The following is a 23,075-nucleotide window of genomic DNA, read 5'->3' on the forward strand; positions in this document are numbered from 1 at the left end:
CCCATAACCCTTGATTCCACTATCCTTAAGAGCTCTATCCATCTCTTTCTTGAAAGTATCCAAAGACTTGTCCTCCACTGCCTTCTGGGGCAGAGCATTCCATACACCCACCACACTCTGGGTGAAGACGTTTCTCCTCAACTCTATTCTAAGTGGCCTACCCCTTATTTTTAAACTGTGTCCTCTGGTTCGGGACTCATCCATCAGCGGAAGCATGCTTCCTGTCTCCAGAGTGTCCAACCCTTTAATAATCCTATACATCTCAATCAGATCCCCTCTCAGTCTTCTGAACTCAAGGGTATACAAACCCAATCGCTCCAATCTTTCAATATATGATAGTCCCGCCATTCCCGGAATTGACCTCTTGAACTTACACTGCACTCCCTCAATAGCCAGAATGTCTTTCCTCAAATTTGGAGACCAAACCTGCACACAATACTCCAGGTGCGGTCTCACCAGGGCCCTGTACAGCTGCAAAAGGACCTCTTTGCTTCTATACTCAATTCCTCTTGTTATGAAGACCAGCATGCCATTAGCTTTCTTCACTGCCTGCTGTACCTGCATGCTTGCTTTCATTGACTGATGTACAAGAACACCTAGATCTCATTGTACTTCCCCTTTACCTAACTTCACTCCATTTAGCTAGTAATCTGCCTTCCTGTTCTTGCCACCAAAGTGGATAACCACACACTTATCCACATTAAACTGCATCTGCCATGCATCCGTCCACTCATCTAGCCTGTCCAGCTCACCCTGTATTCTCACAACATCTTCCTCACATTTCACCATGCCACCCAGCTTTGTGTCATCAGCAAATTTGCTAATATTACTATTAATGCCTTCATCTATATCATTAATATATATTGTAAACAGTTGCAATCCCAGCACCGAACTCCACTTGTACCCCACTATGGTACCCCACTGGTCACCGCCTGCTATTCCAAAAGGGACCCCTTTATCACTACTCTTTGCTTCCTGAGTGTCGGCCAATTTTCAATCCAAGTCAGGAACAGAAAGACTCGATGAGGGCAATACTGTTGATGAGGTAGGCATTGGCTTTCTGAGGGTCTTCAATGCAGTGCCACACAACAGATTTGTGAGGAAAATTAATGGGCCATGGTATAAATGGGTCAGTAGCAACGTCAACACAAAACCTGCTGAGTGACATGAGACAGAGAGGAATAATCAATGGATAGTTTTCAGGCTGGAGGAAGGCTTGTAATGGCATTCTCCAGGGATCAGCATTAGGACTTTTGCTTTTCCTGATATATATTGATGGACCTTGGCGTTCTGGGGACAATTTCAAAGTTTGTGGATCACACTAAATTAGGAAGCATTGTAAGCAGTGAGGAAGGCCGTGTGGACATTGACAGGTTAGTGGAATGGGAAGATTGGTGGCAGATGAGACTCAATGTGGTGAAGTGTGAAGTGTTGCATTTTGTTTGGAAGAACGTTGAAAGACAATAAAAAATAGGAGAGTACAATTCTAAAGGGGGTGTAAGAGCAGAGAGACCTGGGTGTCTATGTGCGCAGATCATCGAAAGTGGCAGAAGGGCTGTTAATAAAGCACGACGTGGAGGTGCTGGCATTGGACTGGGGTGGACAAAGTTAAAAATCGCATAACACCAGGTAATAGTCCAACAGGTTTATTTGGAAGCACTAGCTTTCAGAGCACTGCTCCTTCATGAGGAAGCTTATGATCCTGCTCCAAAGATATCAGATGAAGGAGCAGCTCTCCGAAAGCTAGTACTTCCAAGTAAACCTGTTGGTTCATAAAGCACACAGTGTCCTCGGCTTTATTAACAGGGGCGTCGAGTACAGAAGCAAGAAGATGATGTTGAACCTGTACAAAACGCTTGTTAGATCCCAGCTGGAGTATAATATACATTTCTGGGTGCCCCATTACAGGAAAGGTGTGAATACTTTGGACAGAGAATGGAAATGATTTACAAGAATGGTTCCAGAGATGAGGAATGTCAGTGATGAGGATAGATTGAAGAAGATGGGGCTGTTCCCCTATGAGAGAAGAAAGGTTAGGAGGAGATTTAATAGAGGTTTTCAAATCCATTAATGGGCTGGATAGAGCAGGCAGGTGGAAAAGCAGTGCCGACTGTAAAAGCAATACTGAGAGTGGCATAGATTTAAAGCAAGGGTGCTGTGGGAAAAATCTTTTTTCACCGCGAGTACGGAATACACTGACTAGAAATGTGGTGGAGGCAAGCTTGATTGAAGCAATCAAGGGGGGCATTGGAAGGATATTTGGATAGAAATGGTGTGTAGGGCACTGAGAAATATTGGCACGAGGTAATAGAACCAAGCATGATGGGAAAAATGGCCTCCCTCTGTGCAGGAAGAGTATAGAGCGGGGTATGGCTGCAATCTTCTCAAACCGTTTACTCCAAGTGGCCTATTGTGAGAGAAACCAAACTTTCCCCAGTTTCCGGGAAGGCTATATCCTCAATGTGCTTCCCATTTCAAGTCACCATTTGTGTTTATTTTCCATTTCAGCAGAATTTCGAATTGAAATCTGTGAAGAGTAGCGTGGAAAATCTGCACGATTCATCAGGGCTTCAATCAGAAGTTAGTGAGGCCAGAGAATTACAACAGTTTGTGATTTTAATTTTCCATCAGTGAAACACTACAATCCCTGTCACATTTGTCTTAAAATCAGCAGAAGATAGTTTATGAAGACCTAGGAAGTGGTTACCATTCACCTCATTGATGCAGTCCGGTTCTCCAGCACAGGGGGACTTGTTGTTGGCCTGCTCTGATTTACATACTGCCGGATCCATTCAATGAATTTGTAGACTTTTGTGTAAACTCCATATTTCCCCTTGCTGGCGCACCCTTTTTCTCCCCAGCTTACGATCCCAGTTAAAAACCAGCTGCCCTTGTATTGTGCGGCCAACGGCCCCCCGCTATCCCCTCGACACGAGTCCATCTTTGCGTCCCGGTATCCTGCGCAGAACATGTTCTGAGTGATTTCTCTCTCGGTCGTCAGGCGGCACTCAGAGGTCCGGACAAGTGGGATCCGGAGTTTCTGAAGTGTCTGCGCAATGATCCCTGCATCGAATAGCCTTCCCCAGCCGGTCACTGTGGGGAACCGGATTTGGTTTAACTCCCGTAAAACAAAATCCCGTTCCGCCAAACAGATGGGGACTGCAAAATCGTTCAGTTCAACCAGAGCACTGAGTTCGAGCAGTGCAATGTCACTGTCGACAGTTTCTGCGTTGTAATTCTCATGGAGGATCATCCGGGATATGTTCCTCACTTGTTCAGTGCCTTCTTCAATCTTGAGGATATGTTCGCCTTCAGACAGAGAAAAATCATTGTTTTTATTTCACTCCCTGTTTCCATTACAACTTGCAGAAATGGAACATAACCCTCAAAAGACATAGTCATAGAGGAATAGAGTTATACAGCACAGAAATAGACCCTACAACCAGTCCATGCCAAACATAATCCCAAACTAAACTAGGCCCAGCTGCCTGCACTAACATTTCATAACCATGTACTTATCCAAATGTCTTTTAAATGCCGCAAGTGTATCCACTACTTCCTCTGGAAATTCATCCCACACATGACCCTCCCTGTGTTAAAACATTGCCCCCCCTCCTTGTCCTTAGTAAATATTTCTCCTCTCACCATAGAGATGTGCCCTCCACTTCAACCCGTTGCAGACCAAACTTCACATGTATCCCCATTTAACTGCGGTCGTATTTAAGAAAACCCAAGCAGTTTTCCGAGACTTTTATTCAGGAAAGGAAATGTGGAAGTGAAACAAAAAAAATTGCTGGAGGGACTCAGCAGCTCCGGCAGCATCTACAGAGAGGGAAACAGAGTTGGTGTTTCGAGTCCCAGCGTTTCAAGTCTTCAGAACAAATGTATGAACTCATAGGTTCGACAGAACAGTCAGGGGCAGAATCCACTTGAATGTAATTTCATCTGGACCATTCTAACCACATTCCAAAAGCATCACCCTGAACCACTCTGATCCCAAGTGAAGTATTCGGAAACCACTCTCATCCTGAATTCACCATCTCAAATCACTCATGCTGAGAATACAATCCACTCTCATCCCAGGTCCACCTGGACACTTTGAACATCCATCTTGAATATTCCATCCCAAAACATTCTGATTAAAAGCACATAATCTCAAACCACTTTCATCCTAAATATACCATTCCAAACCAACCTTATCCTGAATATACCATTCATACATACTAAATACTCACCCCAAAAACAGTCTGATCCCAAAATACACCATCCCGAACTCCTGTGATCCAAAGCATACCATTCCTAATCACTCTGATTCCAAATATGCCATTCCAAATCATTCCAAATCGTACTCCATCCCAAACTATTTTGTTCCTAAATACACCATTCTGAACCTCTCTCATCCCAAATACTGAACCACTCTGATTTTGACTATACCATCCCGAACCATTCTGATTCAACATACACCATCCCAAACCACTTTCATCTCAAACACGCCATCCCAAATCACTCCGATTATGAATGAATCATCCTAATTTATCTGATCCAAAATCTGACCCAAAACCACTCTGCCACACCAACACGAACCATTCTCATTCCTAATACGCCATCCCGAAACATTTGATCCCAATAACACTGTCCCGAACCACTCTGATCTGAAGTGCACCCTCAGTAACCAACTGAAACCTGATAGGAGAATCCCAGACGAAACAAGCTTCACTTGAACAACGTACCTGCGATGACTTGAAACCCTTCCCGTTTTTTATTTTGCAGACAGTGGGCTGCAGTGACAACCCATTGGGGATTGAGCAACACACCACCACAGAGTACCTCCCCGTAGTACATCAGCAGCATCTGTTCATAAAATAGAGAGCAGAGTCAAGAGAATCCTTCATTAACTAAGAAGCAATAGCAGAAAGAAACTAATAAGCTAATAGTAACAGGGTAGTTGAGAATGAGAGCGAGAGTAATAGGGTAGTTGTTATGGAGATCTTTAACGTTCCAAATATTGACTGAAATGCTATAGTTTAAGTACTTTAGATGAGTCAGTTTTTGTCCAATGTGTGCAGGAGGGTTTCCTGACACAGTATGTAGACAGGCCAACAACAAGCGAGGCCACATTAGATTTGGTACTGGGTAATGAATCCAGCCAGGTACCCAGATTTGGAGGTAGGTGAGCATTCGGTGATAGTGATCACAATTCGATTATGTTTACTTTAACGATGGAAAGGGATAGGTATATACTGCAGGGCAAGAGTTATAACTGGGGGAAAAGTAACTATAATGTGATCAGGCAAGATTTAGGATGCAGAGGATGGGCACGGAAACTGCAGGGGATGGGCACAATGAAATGTGGAGCTTATTCAAGGAACAGCTACTGCATGTCCTGGATAAGTATGTACCTGTCAGGCAGAGAGGAAATGGTAGAGTGAGGTAGCCGTGGTTTACTAAAGACGTTGAATCTCTTGTCAAGAGGAAGAAGAAGATTTATGTTAGGATGAGATATGAAGGTTCAATTAGGGCACTTGAGAGTTACAAGTTAGCCAGGAAAGACCTAAAGAGAGAGCAGAGAAGAGCCAGGAGGGGCAGATAGGATCAAGGAAAAGAAGGTTCAGTTAGGGCACTTGAGAGTTACAAGTTAGCCAGGAAAGACCTAAAGAGAGAGCTAAGAAGAGCCAGGAGGGGACATGAAAGATCATTGGCAGATAGGATCAAGGAAAACCCTAAAGCTTTCTATAGGTATATAAGGGATAAAAGAATGACTGGAGTAAGATTAGGGCCAATCAAAAATAGTAGTGTGTGTGGAGTCAGAGGAGATAGAAGAAGTGCTAAATGAATATTTTTTGTCAGTATTCACACATGGAAAAAGACAATGTTGTTGAGGAGAATACTGAGAAACAGGCTACTAGACGAGACAGGACTGAGGTTCACAAGGAGGAGGTGTTAGCAATTCTGGAAAGTGTGAAAATAGATCAGTCTCCTGGGCCAGCTGGGATTTATCCTAGGATTCTCTGGGAAGCCAGGGAGGAGATTGCAGAGCGTTCTGCTTTGATCTTTATGCCGTCATTGTCTATAGGAATAGTGCCAGAAGACTGGAGGATAGCAAATTTTGTCCCCTTGTTCAAGGAGGGGAGTAGAGACAGCCCTGGTAATTATAGACCAGTGAGCCTTACTTCAGTTGTAGGTAAAGTGTTCGAAAAGGTTATACGAGATAGGATTTAGAATCATCTGAAACAGAATAATTTGATTAGGGATAGTCAACACAGTTTTGTGAAGGGTAGGTTGTGCCTCACAAATCTTATTGGGTTCATTGAGAAGGTGACCAAATAAGTGGATGAGGGTAAAGCGATTGATGTGGTGTATATGGACTTCAGTTTGATAAGGTTCCCCACGGTAGGCTATTGCACAAAATACAGAAGCATGGGATTGAAGGTGATTTAGTGATTTGGATCAGAAATTGGCTAGCTGGTGGTTGGTGGGAAATGTTCATCCGGGAGTTCAGTCACTAGTGGGATACCACAGGGATCTGTTTTGGGTTGACTGCTGTTTGTCATTTTTATAAATGACCTGGATGAGGTCAAAGAAGGATGGGTTAGTAAATTTACGATGACACTAAAGTCAGTAGAGTTGTGGATAGTGCCAAAAGATGTTGCAGGTTACAGAGGTACATAGATAAGCTGCAGAGTTGGGCTGAGAGGGGGCAAATGGAGTTTAATGTGGAAAAGTGTGAGGTGATTCACTTTGGAAGGAGCAACAGGAATAAAAGTACTGGGTTAATGGTAAGGTTCTTGGCAATGCAAATGAGTGGGGAGTTCTCAGTGTCCAGGTACATAGATCCCTGAAAGTTGTCACGCAGGTTGATAGGTTTGTTAAGAAGGCATGCGGTGTGTTAGCTTTTATTAGTCGAGGGATGGTGTTTTGGAGCCATGAGGTCATGCTGCAGCTGTACAAAACTCTGGTGCAGCCACACTTGGAGTATTGCATACAGTTCTGGTCACCGCATTATAGGAAGGATGTGGAAGTTTTGGAAAGGGTTCAGAGGAGATTTCCTAGGATGTTGCCTGGTATGGAGGGAAAGTCTTACAAGAAAAGGCTGAGGGACTTGAGGCTATTTTTGTTAGAGAGAAGAAGGTTGAGAGGGGACTTAATTAAGACATATACGTTAAGCGGACATTTGGATAGGGTGGATAGTGAGAGCCTTTTTCCTAGGATAGTGATGGTTAGCACGAGGGAACGTAGCTTCAAATTGAGGGGTGATAGATATAGGACAGTTGTTAGAGGTAGTTTCTATACTCAGAGAATAGTAGCTGCATGGAATGCACTGCCTGCAACAGTAGTAGACTCGCCAACTTTAAGAGAGCATTTAAGTGGTCATTGGATAGGTATAAAAATGGAATAGTGAAGGATTGATAAGCTTCAGATTGGTTCTACAGGTCGGTGCAACATTGAGGGCTGGTCACCACATTATAGGAAGGATGTGGAAGCTTTGGAAAGGGTTCAAAGGAGATTTAATAGGATGTTGTCTGGTATGCAGGGAATGTCTTAGGGAAAGGCTGTGGCATGTGAGGCTGTTTCCGTTAGAGAGAAGACGGTTGAGGGGTGACTTAATTGAGACATGTAAGATAACCGGACAGTTGGATAGGGTGGATAGTGAGAGCCTTTTTCCTAGGATAGTGATGGTTAGCACGAGGGAACGTAGCTTCAAATTGAGGGGTGATAGATATAGGACAGTTGTTAGAGGCAGTTTCTTTACTCAGAGAATAGTAGCTGCATGGAATGCACTGCCTGCAACAGTATTAGACTCGCCAACTTTAAGAGCATTTAAGTGGTCATTGGATAGGTATAAAAATGGAATAGTGAAGGGTTGATAAGCTTCAGATTGGTTCTACAGGTCGGTGCAACATTGAGGGCTGAAAGGTCTGTATTGCGCTGTTATGTTCCATGTTCCATGTTCTCTGTTAATGTGCTGTTTCACTTGCAATGGTGAATGTCCATTGTATTCTGATGGTTAAATGAGTGGTGGTAGAGGGAAGCATTCCATAAATGCCTTTTGAAAATCCACGCTCCTAATGCCTACTGTTACCTGTTTATCCACTATGAATGTTAAGGTGTCCAAAAACTAAGGGATAGTTAAACAGGATTTTCCTTTCACAAAGCCATGTGGAATTTGCCTGATCATGTTGTGATTTTCTGATTTTCTCCAACTCGAACCTCCAAAACAGGTTCTCTATTCAAACCTCTCTCTCCACCCAGCCTCAGGATGGAAGGGCTTTTGCCCGAAACGTCGGTTTTCCTGCTCCTTGGATGCTGCCTGTCCTGCTGTGCTTTTCCAGCACCTCTCTAATCTCGAATCTTTTTTCCCTCCAGGCAGACTGTGGAAATCAAGAAAATTCCAGTCTTGGCTACGTCCCATCAAGGAGAATGTGCTGGGAAAAAGGGAATTTTCATTGTGTGATGGGCTTGGGGGAGCATAGAAGATATCGTTTGCGCCAGGGAAGAATCCAGAGGCATCCATTGCCTTGGGCACTGAGGCAGATTGATGAAAAGTCCCACCTTGGTGCTGTTGGACCATGTTCCAGTGAGAATAGCCCTCCCCAACTCACCCCTCATCATCCCAAATAAACCCCCATTGCCTCTCATGCCTCTTCACCCACCCTCCATACTTCCCATGCCAAAAGGTTGGCATCTTCACTCAGATTCTCGTCCATGCCCATCTGCTCATCATACACTTCATAAGAGCAATGGACCTTATAGTGATGGTGGAATGTGTCAAAGAAGTTTTAAACATGCTATACATTGGACGCATGGTGATTTTAAAAAAACTTTTCTGTTGCAATAAACGTGTCAATTACTAACCCCCCAAAGTTACAGTGGGTTGAAACTGCAGTCACTGAAAGAACTGCAGATGCTGGAAATCTCTTATGTAAATAGATATTGTGAGCTTGATAACTAAAACAGAAATTGCTGGAAAAGCTCAGCGTAGAATCTCCACAGTGTGGAAACAGGCCATTTGGCCCATCAAGTCCACACCGATCCTCCAAAGAGCATCCCACTTTATCCCTGTAACCCTTCAGTTCCTATGGTTAATCCACCTAGCCTACACACTATGGGCAATTTAGCATGGCCAATCCACCTCATGTGCACTTCTCTGGATGCTATAGGCAATTCAGCATTGCCAATGCACCCAATCTGCACATCTTTGGACTACGAGAAGAAACTCGAGCACCAAGAGGAAAACCACACAGACGTGAGGAGAATGTGCAAACTCCAAACAGCCTGTGGGTGGATTCAGACTAAGGCCTCTGGCACTGTGAGGCAGCAGTGCTAACCATTGATCCACCGTAAGGGAGACACTACAGGCATATATATGTTTTTGGCAATCTGTTCAGAGATGCCATTCTGCACCTTTGGAGAAGGAATGACATGAACCTGGTTCTCCTGTTGAGATAGGGACACTTATCACTGCACCACCTATGTTTCAGGTCCAGTGGCCTCAGGTCACTGGACCTGAAACATTAACACTGATTTCTCCTCACAGATGTTGCCAGTTTTCTTTCAGCAATTTCTGTTTTTTGTTTCTGATTTCCAGCATCTGCAGTTGGAATGACATGAACCTGGTTCTCCTGTTGAGATAGGGACACTTATCACTGCACCACCTATGTTTCAGGTCCAGTGGCCTCAGAGCACACCAGGGTCACTGGACCCGAAACATTAACGCTGATTTCTCCTCACAGATGTTGCCAGTTTTCTTTCAGCAATTTCTGTTTTTGTTTCTGATTTCCAGCATCTGCAGTTCTTTCAGGTTTTTCTCAGTAGCAATGATCGCCCCCCAGCTCACGCTGTCAATCAAGCAGCAATTCGGGCGTTTGACAAGAATCAGGTTTTCTGGGCTCTCAGATACTGGTTTCTGTGATCATGGATCATGATCATAGAGTCATAGAGATGTACAACACAGAAACAGACCCTTCAGTTCAACTCGTTCATGCCGACCAGATATCCTAATCCAGTCTAGACTCATTTGCCAGCATTTGGCCCATTTCCCTCTCAACTCTTCTATTCAAATACTCATCCAGATGCCTTTTGAATGTTGCAATTGTACCAGCCACCATCACTTTCTTTGGCAGTTCATTCCATACACACACCACCCTCTGCAATAAACTGTTGTCCCTTAGGTCCCTTTTATATCTTTCCCCTCTCACCTTCAACCTATGCCCTCTAGTTCTGGACTCTGCTACCCTGGGGAAAAGACCTTGACTATTCACCCAATCCATTCCCCTCTATAGATTTTGTAAACCTCTGTAAGGTCACCCCAATGCTCCAAGGAAAACAGCCCCAGCCTATTCAACCTTTCCCTATAGCTCAAACCCTCCAGCAATGTTTTTGTAAATCTTTTCTGAACCCTTTTGAGTTTCTCATCATCTTTCCTATAGCAAAGAGACCAGAACTGAACGCAATGTTCCATAAATGGCTGAACCAATGTCCTGTACAGCCCAATTCCCACACTTAATATTTTCTGTTGTATAATTTTGGTCTGGAATCATGATACACTTTGCAGCACTCATTCTTGCATACCTGCCATGGATATTCTCCTTTCAAAGCATCTGAGCCACCCACAATTCTCCCTAACCCTGCAAAGTCGACGGGTGGGCTTGGGTGCTTCATCAGAACTGGCACTTTTCCACATGGATAGGGCACTTTTAAAAGGAAAGAAATCGGTTAGTTTTCGCTCAGATTAACTTTCTGTCAATGTCCTTCCACAAACTTGTTGACTGTCTCCAGTAAGCTCTGAGCTATTCCCTGAAATGGTGTTGACCTGGCAGAGGTTTCGAATGCCAGAGTAGAGTCATCTATCTTCACAAAGTGGGGCTGAAGAAAAAACTGAACAAGATCCAGAATTAACTTTCGATTTATCAGGCATGGAGAGAGAGGATATAACTGATAGAATAGTTCTCTGAGGGATCTGATAACATAGAGTTGCAGAGATCCTGTTATCACTGAAATACAGAATTCCTATTGTGGGTGAGTTTCAGGATGCCTGTTATTAGTGCACTACAGGATCCCTTTTGTCGAGAAATTATAAGACTCCTATTGTCACTGAGATACAGGTTACTGTTGACAGTGAGATACAAGATTCTTGTTGATGGAGATACAACATTCTTGTTGTGAATGAAATACAGGAATCTTGTTGTCACTGAGATACAGGATTCCTGTTGTCACTGAGATACAGAATTCGCCCATGCCCAAGTGCAGAATTCCTGTTATCGCTGAACCACTCTTACACACGGAAACAGACCCTTTGGTCCAACTCCCCCATGCTGACCAGATATCCCAACATGACTTATTCTAATTTGCTAGCACTTATTCCCTCTAACCCCTTCCTATTCATGTACCCAAGCAGACGCCTTTTAAATGTTGTAATTGTACCCACTTCGAGAAAGTACAGGATTGCTATTGTCCCTGAGACACAGAATTCCTTTTGTCACTGAAGTACAGCATTCCTATTGGAGATGGGTTATGGGATTTCTGTTATCAGTGACTTATGGGTTCCTGCAATCAGTGAGTTACAGGTCCCCTATTATTGGTGATTCTCAGGAACCAGTTTTCATCTGGGTCTTTGCAGAGTAGGGAGAGGAACATCCCCCAACGATACTCAACTATACCTCTCCAAAAACTCAGGGTCTGACTCCTCCTGTCTGCCGGATCGAACCTGACCCTACTGCTGGACCAAATGACCCTTCCCTCTTCCCCCGACCATGCCCCTGCTGGCCCTGACCTGACTGCTGAAACCCCCTCCCACAACTCCACCGCTGCATCCAAACACTCTTTCCTGGTCCATGCTGCTGTAAGTCCATTCCGAGTTCCAACATCACTCCTGAAACCCCCAGATCTGAGTCTCCCACCCTCCCACCCCACTCTTGCCACTTTGCACACGAGCGCTCTCCCCAACTGGGACCCTCCTTCACGGTACCTCCTTCCCAGTTGGCACCATCTCCCACCAGCCCACTGTGTATTTGGCACTCTCCTCATCCAACACCCTGTTTACTTTGCACTGCCCCTGCTTCCTATCTGGTATCCTGCTCAATGCTACACAAGTCCTGTCAGAACAGAAGAGCGACTCCATGCTTCACAGAGTCATAGAGTCATAGAGATGTACAGCACGGAGACAGACTCTTCAACCACTTATCCATGCCAGTCAGATATCCTAAATTAATCTAGTCCCCATTTGCCAGCACCTGGCCCATATCCCTCTAAACCCTTCCTATTCATATCCCCATCCAGATGCCACTTCCTCTGGCAGCTCATTCCATACACGTACCATCCTCTGCATGAAAAGTTGCCCCTTAGGTGTCTTTTATATCTTTCCCCTCTCACCCTAAACTGATGCCCTCTAGTTCTGGACTCACCAACCTCAGGGAAAAAGTGGAATCTCCTCTCAAAAATGCAGAGTTCATTTTGTTTGTGAAAGAGAAGTGTAGGAGTGTCCATCTACATGGAATTAGCATTCCCTGGGACATTTCGTTACCAGTGAATGGCACTGATAGAATGTACTACAGTGTGGAAGGAGGCCAGTCAGCCCATCGTGTCCACACCAATCCCCTGAAGAACATCCCACCAAATCTCTGGGACCCTGCATTTCCCATGGCTAACCAACCTGGTGTGTATATCCCAGAACAATATGCGCAACTGAGCTTGGCCAATCTACCTAACCTGCATGTCTTTGGACTGTGGGAAAACCTGGAGTACTCAGAGGAAACCCACGCAGACACCGGGAGAATGTGCAAACTCTACACAGTCGGTCACCCAAGGCTGGAATTGAACCCAGGTCCCTAGTACTGTGAGTCACTGTGCTGCCCCACTTTTTAATTGGGCCTAGAGTGGCACGGTGGCTCAGTGGTTAGCACTGCTGCCTCACAGCACCAGGGTCCAGGTTCGATTCCAGCCTCGGGTGACTGTCTGGGTGGAGTTTGCACATTCTCCCTGTGTCTGCATGGGTTTCCTCCACCTGCTCCGGTTTCCTCCCACAGTCCAAAGATGAGCAGGTCAGATGAATTGGCCATGCTAAATTGCCCGTAGTGTTAGGTGCATTAGTCAGAGGGAAATGGGTCTGGGTGGGTTACTCTTCAGAAGGTCGGTGTGGACTGGTTGTGCCAAAGGGCCTGTTTCCACTCTGTAGGGAATCTAATCTAATGATTTGTTGGAGACAGTCTCAAGTGCTGGGTGCTTAGTTATCTATAACCATTTCTTTCACCGTAGAGTCGGTCGGCTGTTAAGGAATGTAAACAATGACGAACCTTCAGGAATACAGGACAATCCGTCTTCTCCAAGTCTGTAGCCCTCTGTACAGCTGCATTGACGAGATGAATTGACCACATTTGTGCAGAACTGTTCACAGTTTCCATTCTCAAAATGACACTCAATTCTGGTGGTTTTCTCTAAAAGCAAGTGAGTTTAATCATTACTCAATAAATATAAAGGGCTGAAAATGTGTTGCTGGAAAAGCGCAGCAGGTCAGGCAGCATCCAAGGAACAGGAGAATCGACGTTTCGGGCATAAGCCCTTCTTCAGGAATCAGGAGTCCTGAAGAAGGGCTTATGCCCAAAACGTCGATTCTCCTGCTCCTTAGATGCTGCCTGACCTGCTGCGCTTTTCCGGCAACACATTTTCAGCCCTGATCTCCAGCATCTGCAGTCCTCACTTTCTCCTCAATAAATATATACCCTAAAAAAATTACAACTGTGGATTTCTGAAGGGAAATTGTGTTTAATTGACATTTTGGAATTTTTTTGAAGAGATAACAGGAAGGCTCGATGACGATGACACTGTTGATGTGGTGTACGCGGACTTACAGAAGGTGTTTGATACAATGTCACACACAGACCTGTGAGGAAGGTTTCTGGGCCATGGCATAAAACGTTCAGTAAATGTGGATACAAAACTGGCTGAGTGACAAGAGACAGAGAGTAAGAATCAATTGTTATGGACCCGGCCAGACCCCCCCTCCAAATATTTTAAGAAGGTAGCCCAGACCCTAGTTTTACTTTTATTGAAGGCAGAAGTGGACATTCCACAAGCGATGCAGCCAGTCAAACCACTCAGCTTTAAGCAAAGCAGAATTTATTTAAACGCTACATTTGAAACACCGACAAAAGAAAACAGAATTTAGAATATGGGAAAAAGTGAGGACTGCAGATGCTGGAGATCAGAGTCAAAACGTGAAATGCTGGAAAAACACAGATATCCAGGCAGCATCAGAGGAGCAGGAGAGTTGGCTTATGCTCGAAACGTCGAGTTTCCTGCTCCCCGGTTGCTGCCAGCCAGGCTGCACTTTTCCAACACCACAGAATTTAGAATATCTTAACTATTTGAAAACCCAACTGACTCAAAATTGCAACTTAATGAAACTGTTTCAATTTACGCAACATCCCATTAACACACCCCTTGGCAAAAGGTAAATTGAAACACAGTTTCTTCCAGGCAGGAGAGGTTACAGAGAGAAAGTTCAGGCAAGGAACTTCTGTTGAAGCATAGAACCTCTTTTTATTGCAGGTGCTTCTCTCGGTCTTCAGCAGTTTTCGAGGAGAAAGTGAGGTCTGCAGATGCTGGAGATCAGAGCTGAAAATGTGTTGCTGGAAAAACGCAGCAGGTCAGGCAGCATCCAAGGAACCATTCCTGAAGAAGGGCTTATGCCCGAAACGTCGATTCTCCTGTTCCTTGGATGCTGCCTGACCTGCTGCGCTTTTCCAGCAACACATTTTCAGCTCTTCAGCAGTTTTCAACTACCTGCTAAAACTAAACCAAACTAGAAAAAAACTGAACTCGGAGAACTGACCATTCCCCTTTCATCGTACAACTGTTTTTTAAAAAAATGTAAAGCCCTCCTCTGATTGTTGACTTTGGCAGTTTCTGTCAGCCATTGTGGCCCACTGCCTTTACAACCCCTCTTGAAAAAAACACAAGGACAACATAATCTTGTGAAAAGGGCGGCATCGTCATCCAATGGATATTCTTCAGGCTGGAAGAAGGTTTGTATTGGCATTCCCTAGGGGCCAGTATTGGGTCTTCTGTTTTTCATGATATATATTAATGATCTTGGACTTGGTGTGCAGGGGACAATTTCAAGGATGTTGCCAGGGTTGGAGGATTTGAGCTATAGGCAGGGGCTGAATAGACAGGGGTTACTTTCCCGAGAGTGTTGAAGACTGAGGAGCTTTATGAAATCATGAGGATGGATAGGGTAAATAGACAAGGTCTTTTCCCTGGTGTGGGAGAGTCCAGAATGTGAGGGCATAGGTTTAGGGTGAGAAGGGAAAGATATAAAAGGGACCGAAGGAGCAACCTTTTCACGCAGAAGGTGGTGCATGTGTAGAATGGGCTGCCAGAGGAAGTGGTGGAGGCTGGTACATTTACAGCATTAAAAGGTATCTGGATGGATGTATGACTGGGAAGAGTTTGGAGGGATATGGGCCAAGTTCTGGCAAATGGGACTGGATTAGGTTAGGATATCTAGTTGACATGGCTGAGTTCGACCAAAGGGTCTGTTTCTGTGCTGCACATTCTCTACACATCTCTGACTTTAATTTTTTTCCTTAAAAAATGTACTCAAGAATCTATACCTGCTTCCAAAGTCGATACACCGCAGGTAACTGAAACCCATGGAAAATAATTCTGCGGATATAGGGGTCGCCCTGTAAACGTGATAATAAAGCTAATTCAATGCTTGTGGTTTGCTCCACCCAACGGAATTCAAAATGGTCAGCAGGCCATTCCCACTTCTTGATGGGGATGTTGCATTTGTTGAAGAGGTTGCCTGCAGCATCTTTGTTGCATTTACTCTGCCGTCTCAGTGATCATTGCAGAGCTCAGAAGAGAACATTTTTTTTAGGGAGCAGGGGACAATGTGGCCTGCACCATTCCAGCTGCTCATGTCTGAGCAGTGCCTCAATACTGGCCTGGCCTGGAAGAGTCCATCTGCCTTGTCAGTGAATTCGTGGGACTTTGCAAAGGCGAGAGATAACTCCTTTGAGATTTCATAGATTTGTCGGATGCCTGTAGTGCGGAAGCAGACCATTTGACTCACTGAGTCCACAACAACCCTCTGAAGAGCATCCCTCTTAGTCCCACTTCCCTAGCCTATCCCTGGATTTTCCCATGGTTAATCTACCTAGCCTACAAATCCCTGGACACTATATGGGCAATTTTCCAGGGCCAATCCACCTATCTGTGGACTGTGGGAGGGAACCGGAGCAGCCTGTGGAAACCCACACAGACACAGGGAGAATGTGCAAACTCAACACAGACAATCGTCCAAGGGTGGAATCGAACCCGGATCCCTGCTGCTGTGAGGCAGCAGTGCTAACCACTGAGCCACTGCGCTGCCTCCAAAGCTGCCCAGTGGCAAGGCCAAGCTGGTAGGGAGATCCTTGTTTTCTGGTTAGTCTGAGCCCCATTCTTTCGTAAGCCTCCGGAAAATGCATCGATGATGGTCTGTAGCTGGACCCTTGGATGTTCATACAAAGGGGCAGCACTATGTACTGCAGCTTAATGATAGAGTTTGGGGTGGTCTTGGTACTGGCCTGAAGATGTTGAAGGTTGGAGAATTTCACACTCCTGCTGTTTATTAGCTCCATTCCAGCTGAGACCGCCACGGAGATGGGGTGGAGTGCAGCAGCAAGGAAGATGGAGAAAGCTGGCGGTGAGGTAACGCAGTCTGCCTTTACCCCAGTTTGTTCGTCTTGGGTCTGCGATGGATCCACTGCTGAGAGTCGCAGCTTGCATGTGATTGTGAAGCAGGCAGACTATAGGATTTCTGTGCTGGAAATGTGTTGCTGGAAAAGCACAGCAGGTCAGGCAGCATCCAGGGAACAGGAGAATGGCTTATGCCCGAAACATCGATTCTCCTGTTCCCTGGATGCTGCCTGACCTGCTGTGCTTTTCCAGCAACACATTTCCAGCTCTGATCTCCAGCATCTGCAGACCTCACTTTCTCCTATAGGATTTCTGTGGGAAGCTGAGTTTGAGGAGGATATTTCACAATATCCAGAGAATGTGAAGAGATGATGTTTAGATTACCCTTGTTGGAGATGGTCATAGCCTGGCATTTGTCTGGTGCTAATGATACTTGCCACTTGCCAACCCAAACCTGAATATCATCCCCTTTCACCACATAATCCCATTATACCAATGGCAATCAAAGACTGATCAATCTCTACCGTAAATATACTGAAAGACTGAGTTTCGAAACAACGAATTCCATAGAGTTTGAATAAACACTGCCTCCTCCTCTTGGTTTCTAAGTGACGTCTCTCTAATTTTTAAATTGCACCTCTGATTCTACACTCCCCAGTCAAGGGAAACATCTTTCCTGCATCTACTCTGCCTATTTCTTGGAGGCTTCAACGAATTCACCTCTTATTTTTCAAAACTTGAAAGAATACAGGCCCAGTTCGCCCAATCTGTCTTCATAGGGCAGTCTTGCCATTCAAGGAACAGCCTTCATTGCACTCCCTCTATGGCAATAGTCTCTTTCCTGATATAAGGAGATGCAAAGCAGCACACAGTATACTCTAGGAGTGGTATGCAGTAACTGATTTGAAAGCATCCAATATACAGGGATATGTTCCAGAGTTTATAGGTTTCCCAACACATTGACTATCTCGATAAACATTTTGTTCAAATCTCTATGGTGTGGATTGTTCAGGTCTCAGGGAATTAACTTATAGCGCACGGATGCAATGAATCATTCCAGAAGGAGGCCATTCTTCCCATTGTGCCTATTCTGGTTCCCTTACCTAGTACCAATCTCCTGTATTTTTGCCTGTAATCCATGGCTATCCAACTTCTCTTCAGGATTGTTTGCTTTTGTACTCTATTCGATGCCTTGGAAATGGAAGGATTGATGGGAGAACTAGGGGCTAATGAATGGATGAATAAAGGGAAGGTGTGTGGATAGAGTTTGGGATATCCATCCATCCATCCGCAGAGAGCAACCTGATGGATGAATGAAGGAGGAGAAAAAACAAAAATAGACTGATGGATTCAGGATGAATGCAGAGGTGTGAAAAGTGATGAAAGATCAGATGCCATGACTTTATGAAAAGTTGGCGAGAAAGAGAGAGAAAAGTACCAATGTAGGAATGGAAAGATCAATGTATGGTTGATAGATGGCAAAATATATGGATTTGTCTCTCGTTTCTTAACTTTTAAAGCCATCTGAGCAGGGCTCCTCCTCATCTTGAGATGTTGAGCTCCAGTGGAGGGACAGGTAGTGATGAGGAAGCTGGAGGCTACAGAAGGACATGAGCTGAAAAGTGTGGCACCAGAAAAGCACAGCAGGTCAGGCAGTATCCGAAAAGCAGCAGAGTCAATGTTTTGGCATTAAACCATTCATCATTGTCTCCTGGTTACAGAAGGACATGGACAGGCTAGGAGGAGAATGACAAGGAATGGCAGATCAAATACAATGTGGGGAAGTGTGAGGTTATGCACTTTGGTGGGAAGAGTTGATGCATAGATTATTTTCTAAATGGTGAAAAGTTTTGGAAAACTGAAGCGCAGAGGGATTTAGGAGTCTTAGATCAGGATTCCGTTAAGGTTAACATGCTGGTTCAGTTGCCAATTAGGGAGGCAAATGTAATGCTAGCATTCATTTCAAGAGGACTAGAGGTATACTGTTGAATATGTGTACTTGCTGTGTCAGGCTGTAGTCAGATCACATTTGAAATATTGAAATATCTAAGGAAGATGTACTGGTCTTGGAAGGGGGTCTGAAGAGGTTTACAAGAATGATCCCAGGGATGAAGGGTTTGCCATATGAGGAGTGGTTAAGAACTCTGGATGTGTACTCAATGGAGTTTAGAAGGATGAGGGGGGATGGGATTGAAAGTTACAGAATACTGAGAGGTCTGGACAGAGTGGATGTGGTGACATTTTTTCCACGAGTAGGAGAGACTCGTATCCCACAGCATGAACTTGGAATGAAGAGATGATCCTTTAGAACTGAGATGAGGAGGAATTTCTTCAGACAGAGGGTGGAATCTGTGGAACTTATTGGTTCCACCTGTGGAGGCCAAGTCATTGAGTGTATTTAAGACAGAGATAGATAGTTCTTGATTAGAAAGGAGATCAAGGGTTATGGGGAGAAGGCAGGAGAACAGGGTTGAGAAACATATCAGCCATGGTCGAATGGTGGAGTAGGCCTAATGGGCCAAATGGCCTAATTCTGCTTCTGTACCAAATAATCTTATGGACACAGTTCATACTGGAGGAAGAACGATGTGAATTTGATTTGATGGAGTGTTATAGACAATCATTGGAAGCTTATGAAGGAAAGCATCAACTTGGACTTCTATTCAGAATTGAACTTCAAGAACACATTCCTGCGGAACTGTATCAGTGACTACCATGTCGACTCTTACCTATTTCACAGTTCCAACCTTCAAACTTCTTCGGGCACGTGCACAGGTAACGTTGAAACAAATCCTGACAGGTTCCACCATTTTGGCAGGGATTTGACACGCACTGATTCTCGTCTGTGTGTGAAAAATGTTCAGACAAATAACCAAATTATCAATTCATCAAAATGCTCGGCTATGAGTTGAAAGTGAGAGTGAAAGTGTACTTGTTCCTATTTTCCTTCAACTATTTCTCTGCTCTGTGGTAACCCAAATCAGTCTCCAATGAGGTTACTTGGGGCTTCTATCTGCTCTAGTATTTTCCATTGAGATCCTGTTTCCTCTTTTATTCCTGTTGCTTTACTTACGTGTTCTGCTTCTACTCCAATCAGTTTTTCTGTCTTGAACCTGATTGGTTACTGTTGACAGTTGCCCGGTTCTGTGCCCGAGAGTGCTCTGACCTTCCTCACAATGGCCTGCACTGTTCTGCCCACCTTCTGTCTCAGCCCTTGCCTCAAAGAGGGTGAATCAGTTCCTTCCCCTTCTCACCGCACTCCTGCCGATATCTACTCTCAGCAATTTGCACTGTGGCATATTTCCCTCCTGTTCCACAATGACTCTCCAGTTTTTATTGATGCATCATAGAAATCATCTATGTGGGTACATCACAGGAAACTGTTCTGCCCCAAGACTGCAGGGGAAACGGAGAGTTGTAAACTCAGCCCATTCCATCACATGCAACAGCCTTCCTTCCATTGACTCAGTCTACACTTCCCATTACCTCGGGAAAGCAGCCAACATAATCAAAGACCCCTCCTACCCCAGTTATATTCTCTTACACCCTCTTCCATCAGGCAGAAGATACAAAAGTTTGAAAACATGTACCAACAGATTTAAGAACAGCTTCTTCCCTTATGAATGGCTCTCTCGAATGTGAGAGTTGATCTTTCTCTGCACCTTCTCTGTAGCTGTGACACTATGTTCTGCATTCTATACTAGTGCCCTGCTGCACACATGTAAGGTACAATTTGTCTGGTTAGTATGCAAAACAATATTTTTCATTGTATTTCAGTTCATGTGACAATAATAAATCAAATCAAATCAAATCGTATGGGAATGGAGCCTTCAGTGCATGACGGCAATTTGTCTCCATGAGTGTTGTTCCCCATCTCAGCCAGCAGCCACTAACTTACTAAAGACCTGTAAGGCACAGCCACTTCATAGAACACTGATCTAAAAATGAGGCAAGACAGAACTATCCGTTTATCAATCTGAGAGAAGGACTGGAGACATACCACTGTAGATCTTCCAGAATTCATTCTGGAAAAAGAAGGAAAAAAGAATGAAATCATTTCGTGAATCAGTTTGAAACAGTGTCATATGGAGCACAAATATGATGAACAGTAGAGACTATAAGTATCCCGATAGTAAAGATGTAGTCAGAGATGTCACATTAGTGGAGAATAGTGAACACTGTTTATGGACCAGACCAAGCTCCCTCAAAATATATTCAGAAGATAGCCTAACCTTTTCTTATTTTAAAGGTGTTGCATTCCAGATGCAATTTGATTGATCAAATTACTCGGTGTTAAACAAAATGCTCTTTTTTTTACAGTACAGTTAAAATACAGGCAAAATAAAAAGAAAAGAACATTGGCTTAACTGTAATTCCTTTGAAATTAGACTTTAGGAAATACTCAAATTCCCTGCCGGTAAACGATGGCCCCCTATCTGTGAGCAACACTTCCGGGAGTCCACGTTTTGAAAAACATGTGTGGTTTTTCCAAAGACGTCCCCATGTTTGATGAATGAACTCTATGCACATCCGGCCACTTTGAATAGGCATCCACAATGACTAAAAGTGTTGAGACCACGGAAGGATTGGCATCGTTGACGTGTAATTTAATCCAGGGTTTACCCCGCCATTCTCACAAATGCAGGTGGTACATTTTGTCCATGTTGGCACCCTGGGCACTGTAAATGGGCTTTCCAGGGTACGCACTCTTCTGGATACCGGCCTCTGAGTTCTCTTACTCAATGTGGGACTAGTGGGACTCTTTTGCTGTCTCAAGTCTGTGTACTGGCAGCAACTACATTTACTTGATGGGATCCTGGAAAATATTTTAACTGTTTGAGCAAGATTTGGCTTTGTTTTGGGGTTTTGATATAGGCTGACCTAGAATCTCTCTGTTCAGGATATGTCCCTGAGTGAGACTGCAATTGTAGCTAATGCAGCTATGTCTGCATTCACTCCTGGCCACCAGACATAATGTCTTGCCAACATCTTCATTTGGAAACCCATGGATGACCCTGATGGAGGTCAGTCAGTATCTAGTGGTGACCTTTGCTTGCGACAATCACTTTTGCTCTCCATAATAAAATGCGGTCCTCTCTTGTGATCTGGTCTCTCCGGGTATGGAAAGGTTTCCAGTCTGGTTGCAAAGAACCCATTTGTTTCCCCCGTCACCACCAGCTATTTTAGTTTTGTCAGGTCTGGATCTTTCTGCATCCAAAGCCTGATATTGTCAGCTGTGACTGGAAGGGAGTTCAGAAAATTTGAAACCATTGTGGACTCTTTCAGTGGTGGTGCCACGGGTGGTTCAATACACCCGCATTTGCTACTTGACCTCCCAGATGTTGTTCCAAATTGTCACTATGTGTACAAAGTATTAGAGCACACAGCTGAATTTGACCTGAAGCTATGGGTGACACTGCCTTGTCCTCTTTATGTAGATCTAGCAAAATTTATGGTCCATTATTATTATAAAGTTACATCTGCCAAAGTTTTAGTGGAAATTCCTGACTCTTCTGCTCCTCGGATGCTGCCTGATCTACTGTGCTTTTCCAGCACAACACTCTCGACTCTGATCTCCAGCATCTGCAGTCCTCACTTTCTCCCATTTGTCTAGATGATGCACTGAGTGGAATCCCACTGAACCCAGTTGGGATTCAGTTGTTAAGGTGCTTTTGCACGGTTCCATCACTGATCCCACATACCAACCGGTCTATCAGCATCTCATTAAATCAAAGTCAGATCCCTCTGCTAGTTGTCTTAACCTAGTCAAAAATCCCAATTCAGTTTCCCCTGGTTCTTGCATTGCTGAGTTAAACTGATAGCCTCTCAGAATTGGAGGAGGTTTGGGGTTATAATATTCCATAAGTAAATCTGTCAACTCTTGAAAGGTTTTGGTATTTAGTGCCACAGGGAAGGCTTGGCTCCTAATAACTGAAAAAGCTGTGGGTATCATCAGCCTGTTCCATTTTTCAGTAGATGATGGAGAACATTTTACATATCTACCCTTGGCCGGCATTTATCTAGATCACATACTAATAATAGGGAAGGCCACTAAAGAGTGGTTAGAAGACTTGGACATAGTTTTTAGACATTTCTCCAAGGCGGGAGAAATGTGGGTAGCCACTCAAAGTGGTTGGACATGCATAGAGTGAATGTGTCAAACACGAGGCTCTCGATCAAAAACCTGCGAGCATCCTCCGCAATACACAGGCTCCCAGAAGTGTTGGTCACAGAGAATGGGCCATCATTTATCAGCAGGGAATAAAAGTACTCTCTAAAGTCAAAAGGCATTCTGCTTATAAGGACAGCTCCATACCATCCATCATCCAATGATCTGGTGGAAATAACGATCCAAACTTTGAAGGTTGCCATAAAGATACAGCCCACAGCTT

General features: G+C 44.4%; 1 protein-coding gene across 1 annotated transcript in view; it reads right to left on the reverse strand.

Moving 5' to 3' along the window:
- Positions 1-2,598: 2,598 nt before the first annotated feature.
- Positions 2,599-23,075, reverse strand: part of LOC122554901 (coagulation factor VII-like) — a 37,542-nt gene continuing 17,065 nt past the window's right edge. Inside the window, exons 3-8 of the mRNA XM_043700287.1 lie at positions 20,684-20,708; positions 19,413-19,526; positions 13,290-13,430; positions 10,570-10,691; positions 4,731-4,851; positions 2,599-3,309 (exon numbers count right to left, since the gene is read on the reverse strand). Coding sequence (XP_043556222.1) covers positions 2,711-3,309; positions 4,731-4,851; positions 10,570-10,691; positions 13,290-13,430; positions 19,413-19,526; positions 20,684-20,708 — 1,122 coding nt within the window. The 3' untranslated portion in view covers positions 2,599-2,710. The remainder of the gene's footprint in view (positions 3,310-4,730; positions 4,852-10,569; positions 10,692-13,289; positions 13,431-19,412; positions 19,527-20,683; positions 20,709-23,075) is intronic.

This window comes from Chiloscyllium plagiosum, chromosome 12 (genome assembly GCF_004010195.1).
Source record: "Chiloscyllium plagiosum isolate BGI_BamShark_2017 chromosome 12, ASM401019v2, whole genome shotgun sequence".
Taxonomy (NCBI): domain Eukaryota; kingdom Metazoa; phylum Chordata; class Chondrichthyes; order Orectolobiformes; family Hemiscylliidae; genus Chiloscyllium; species Chiloscyllium plagiosum.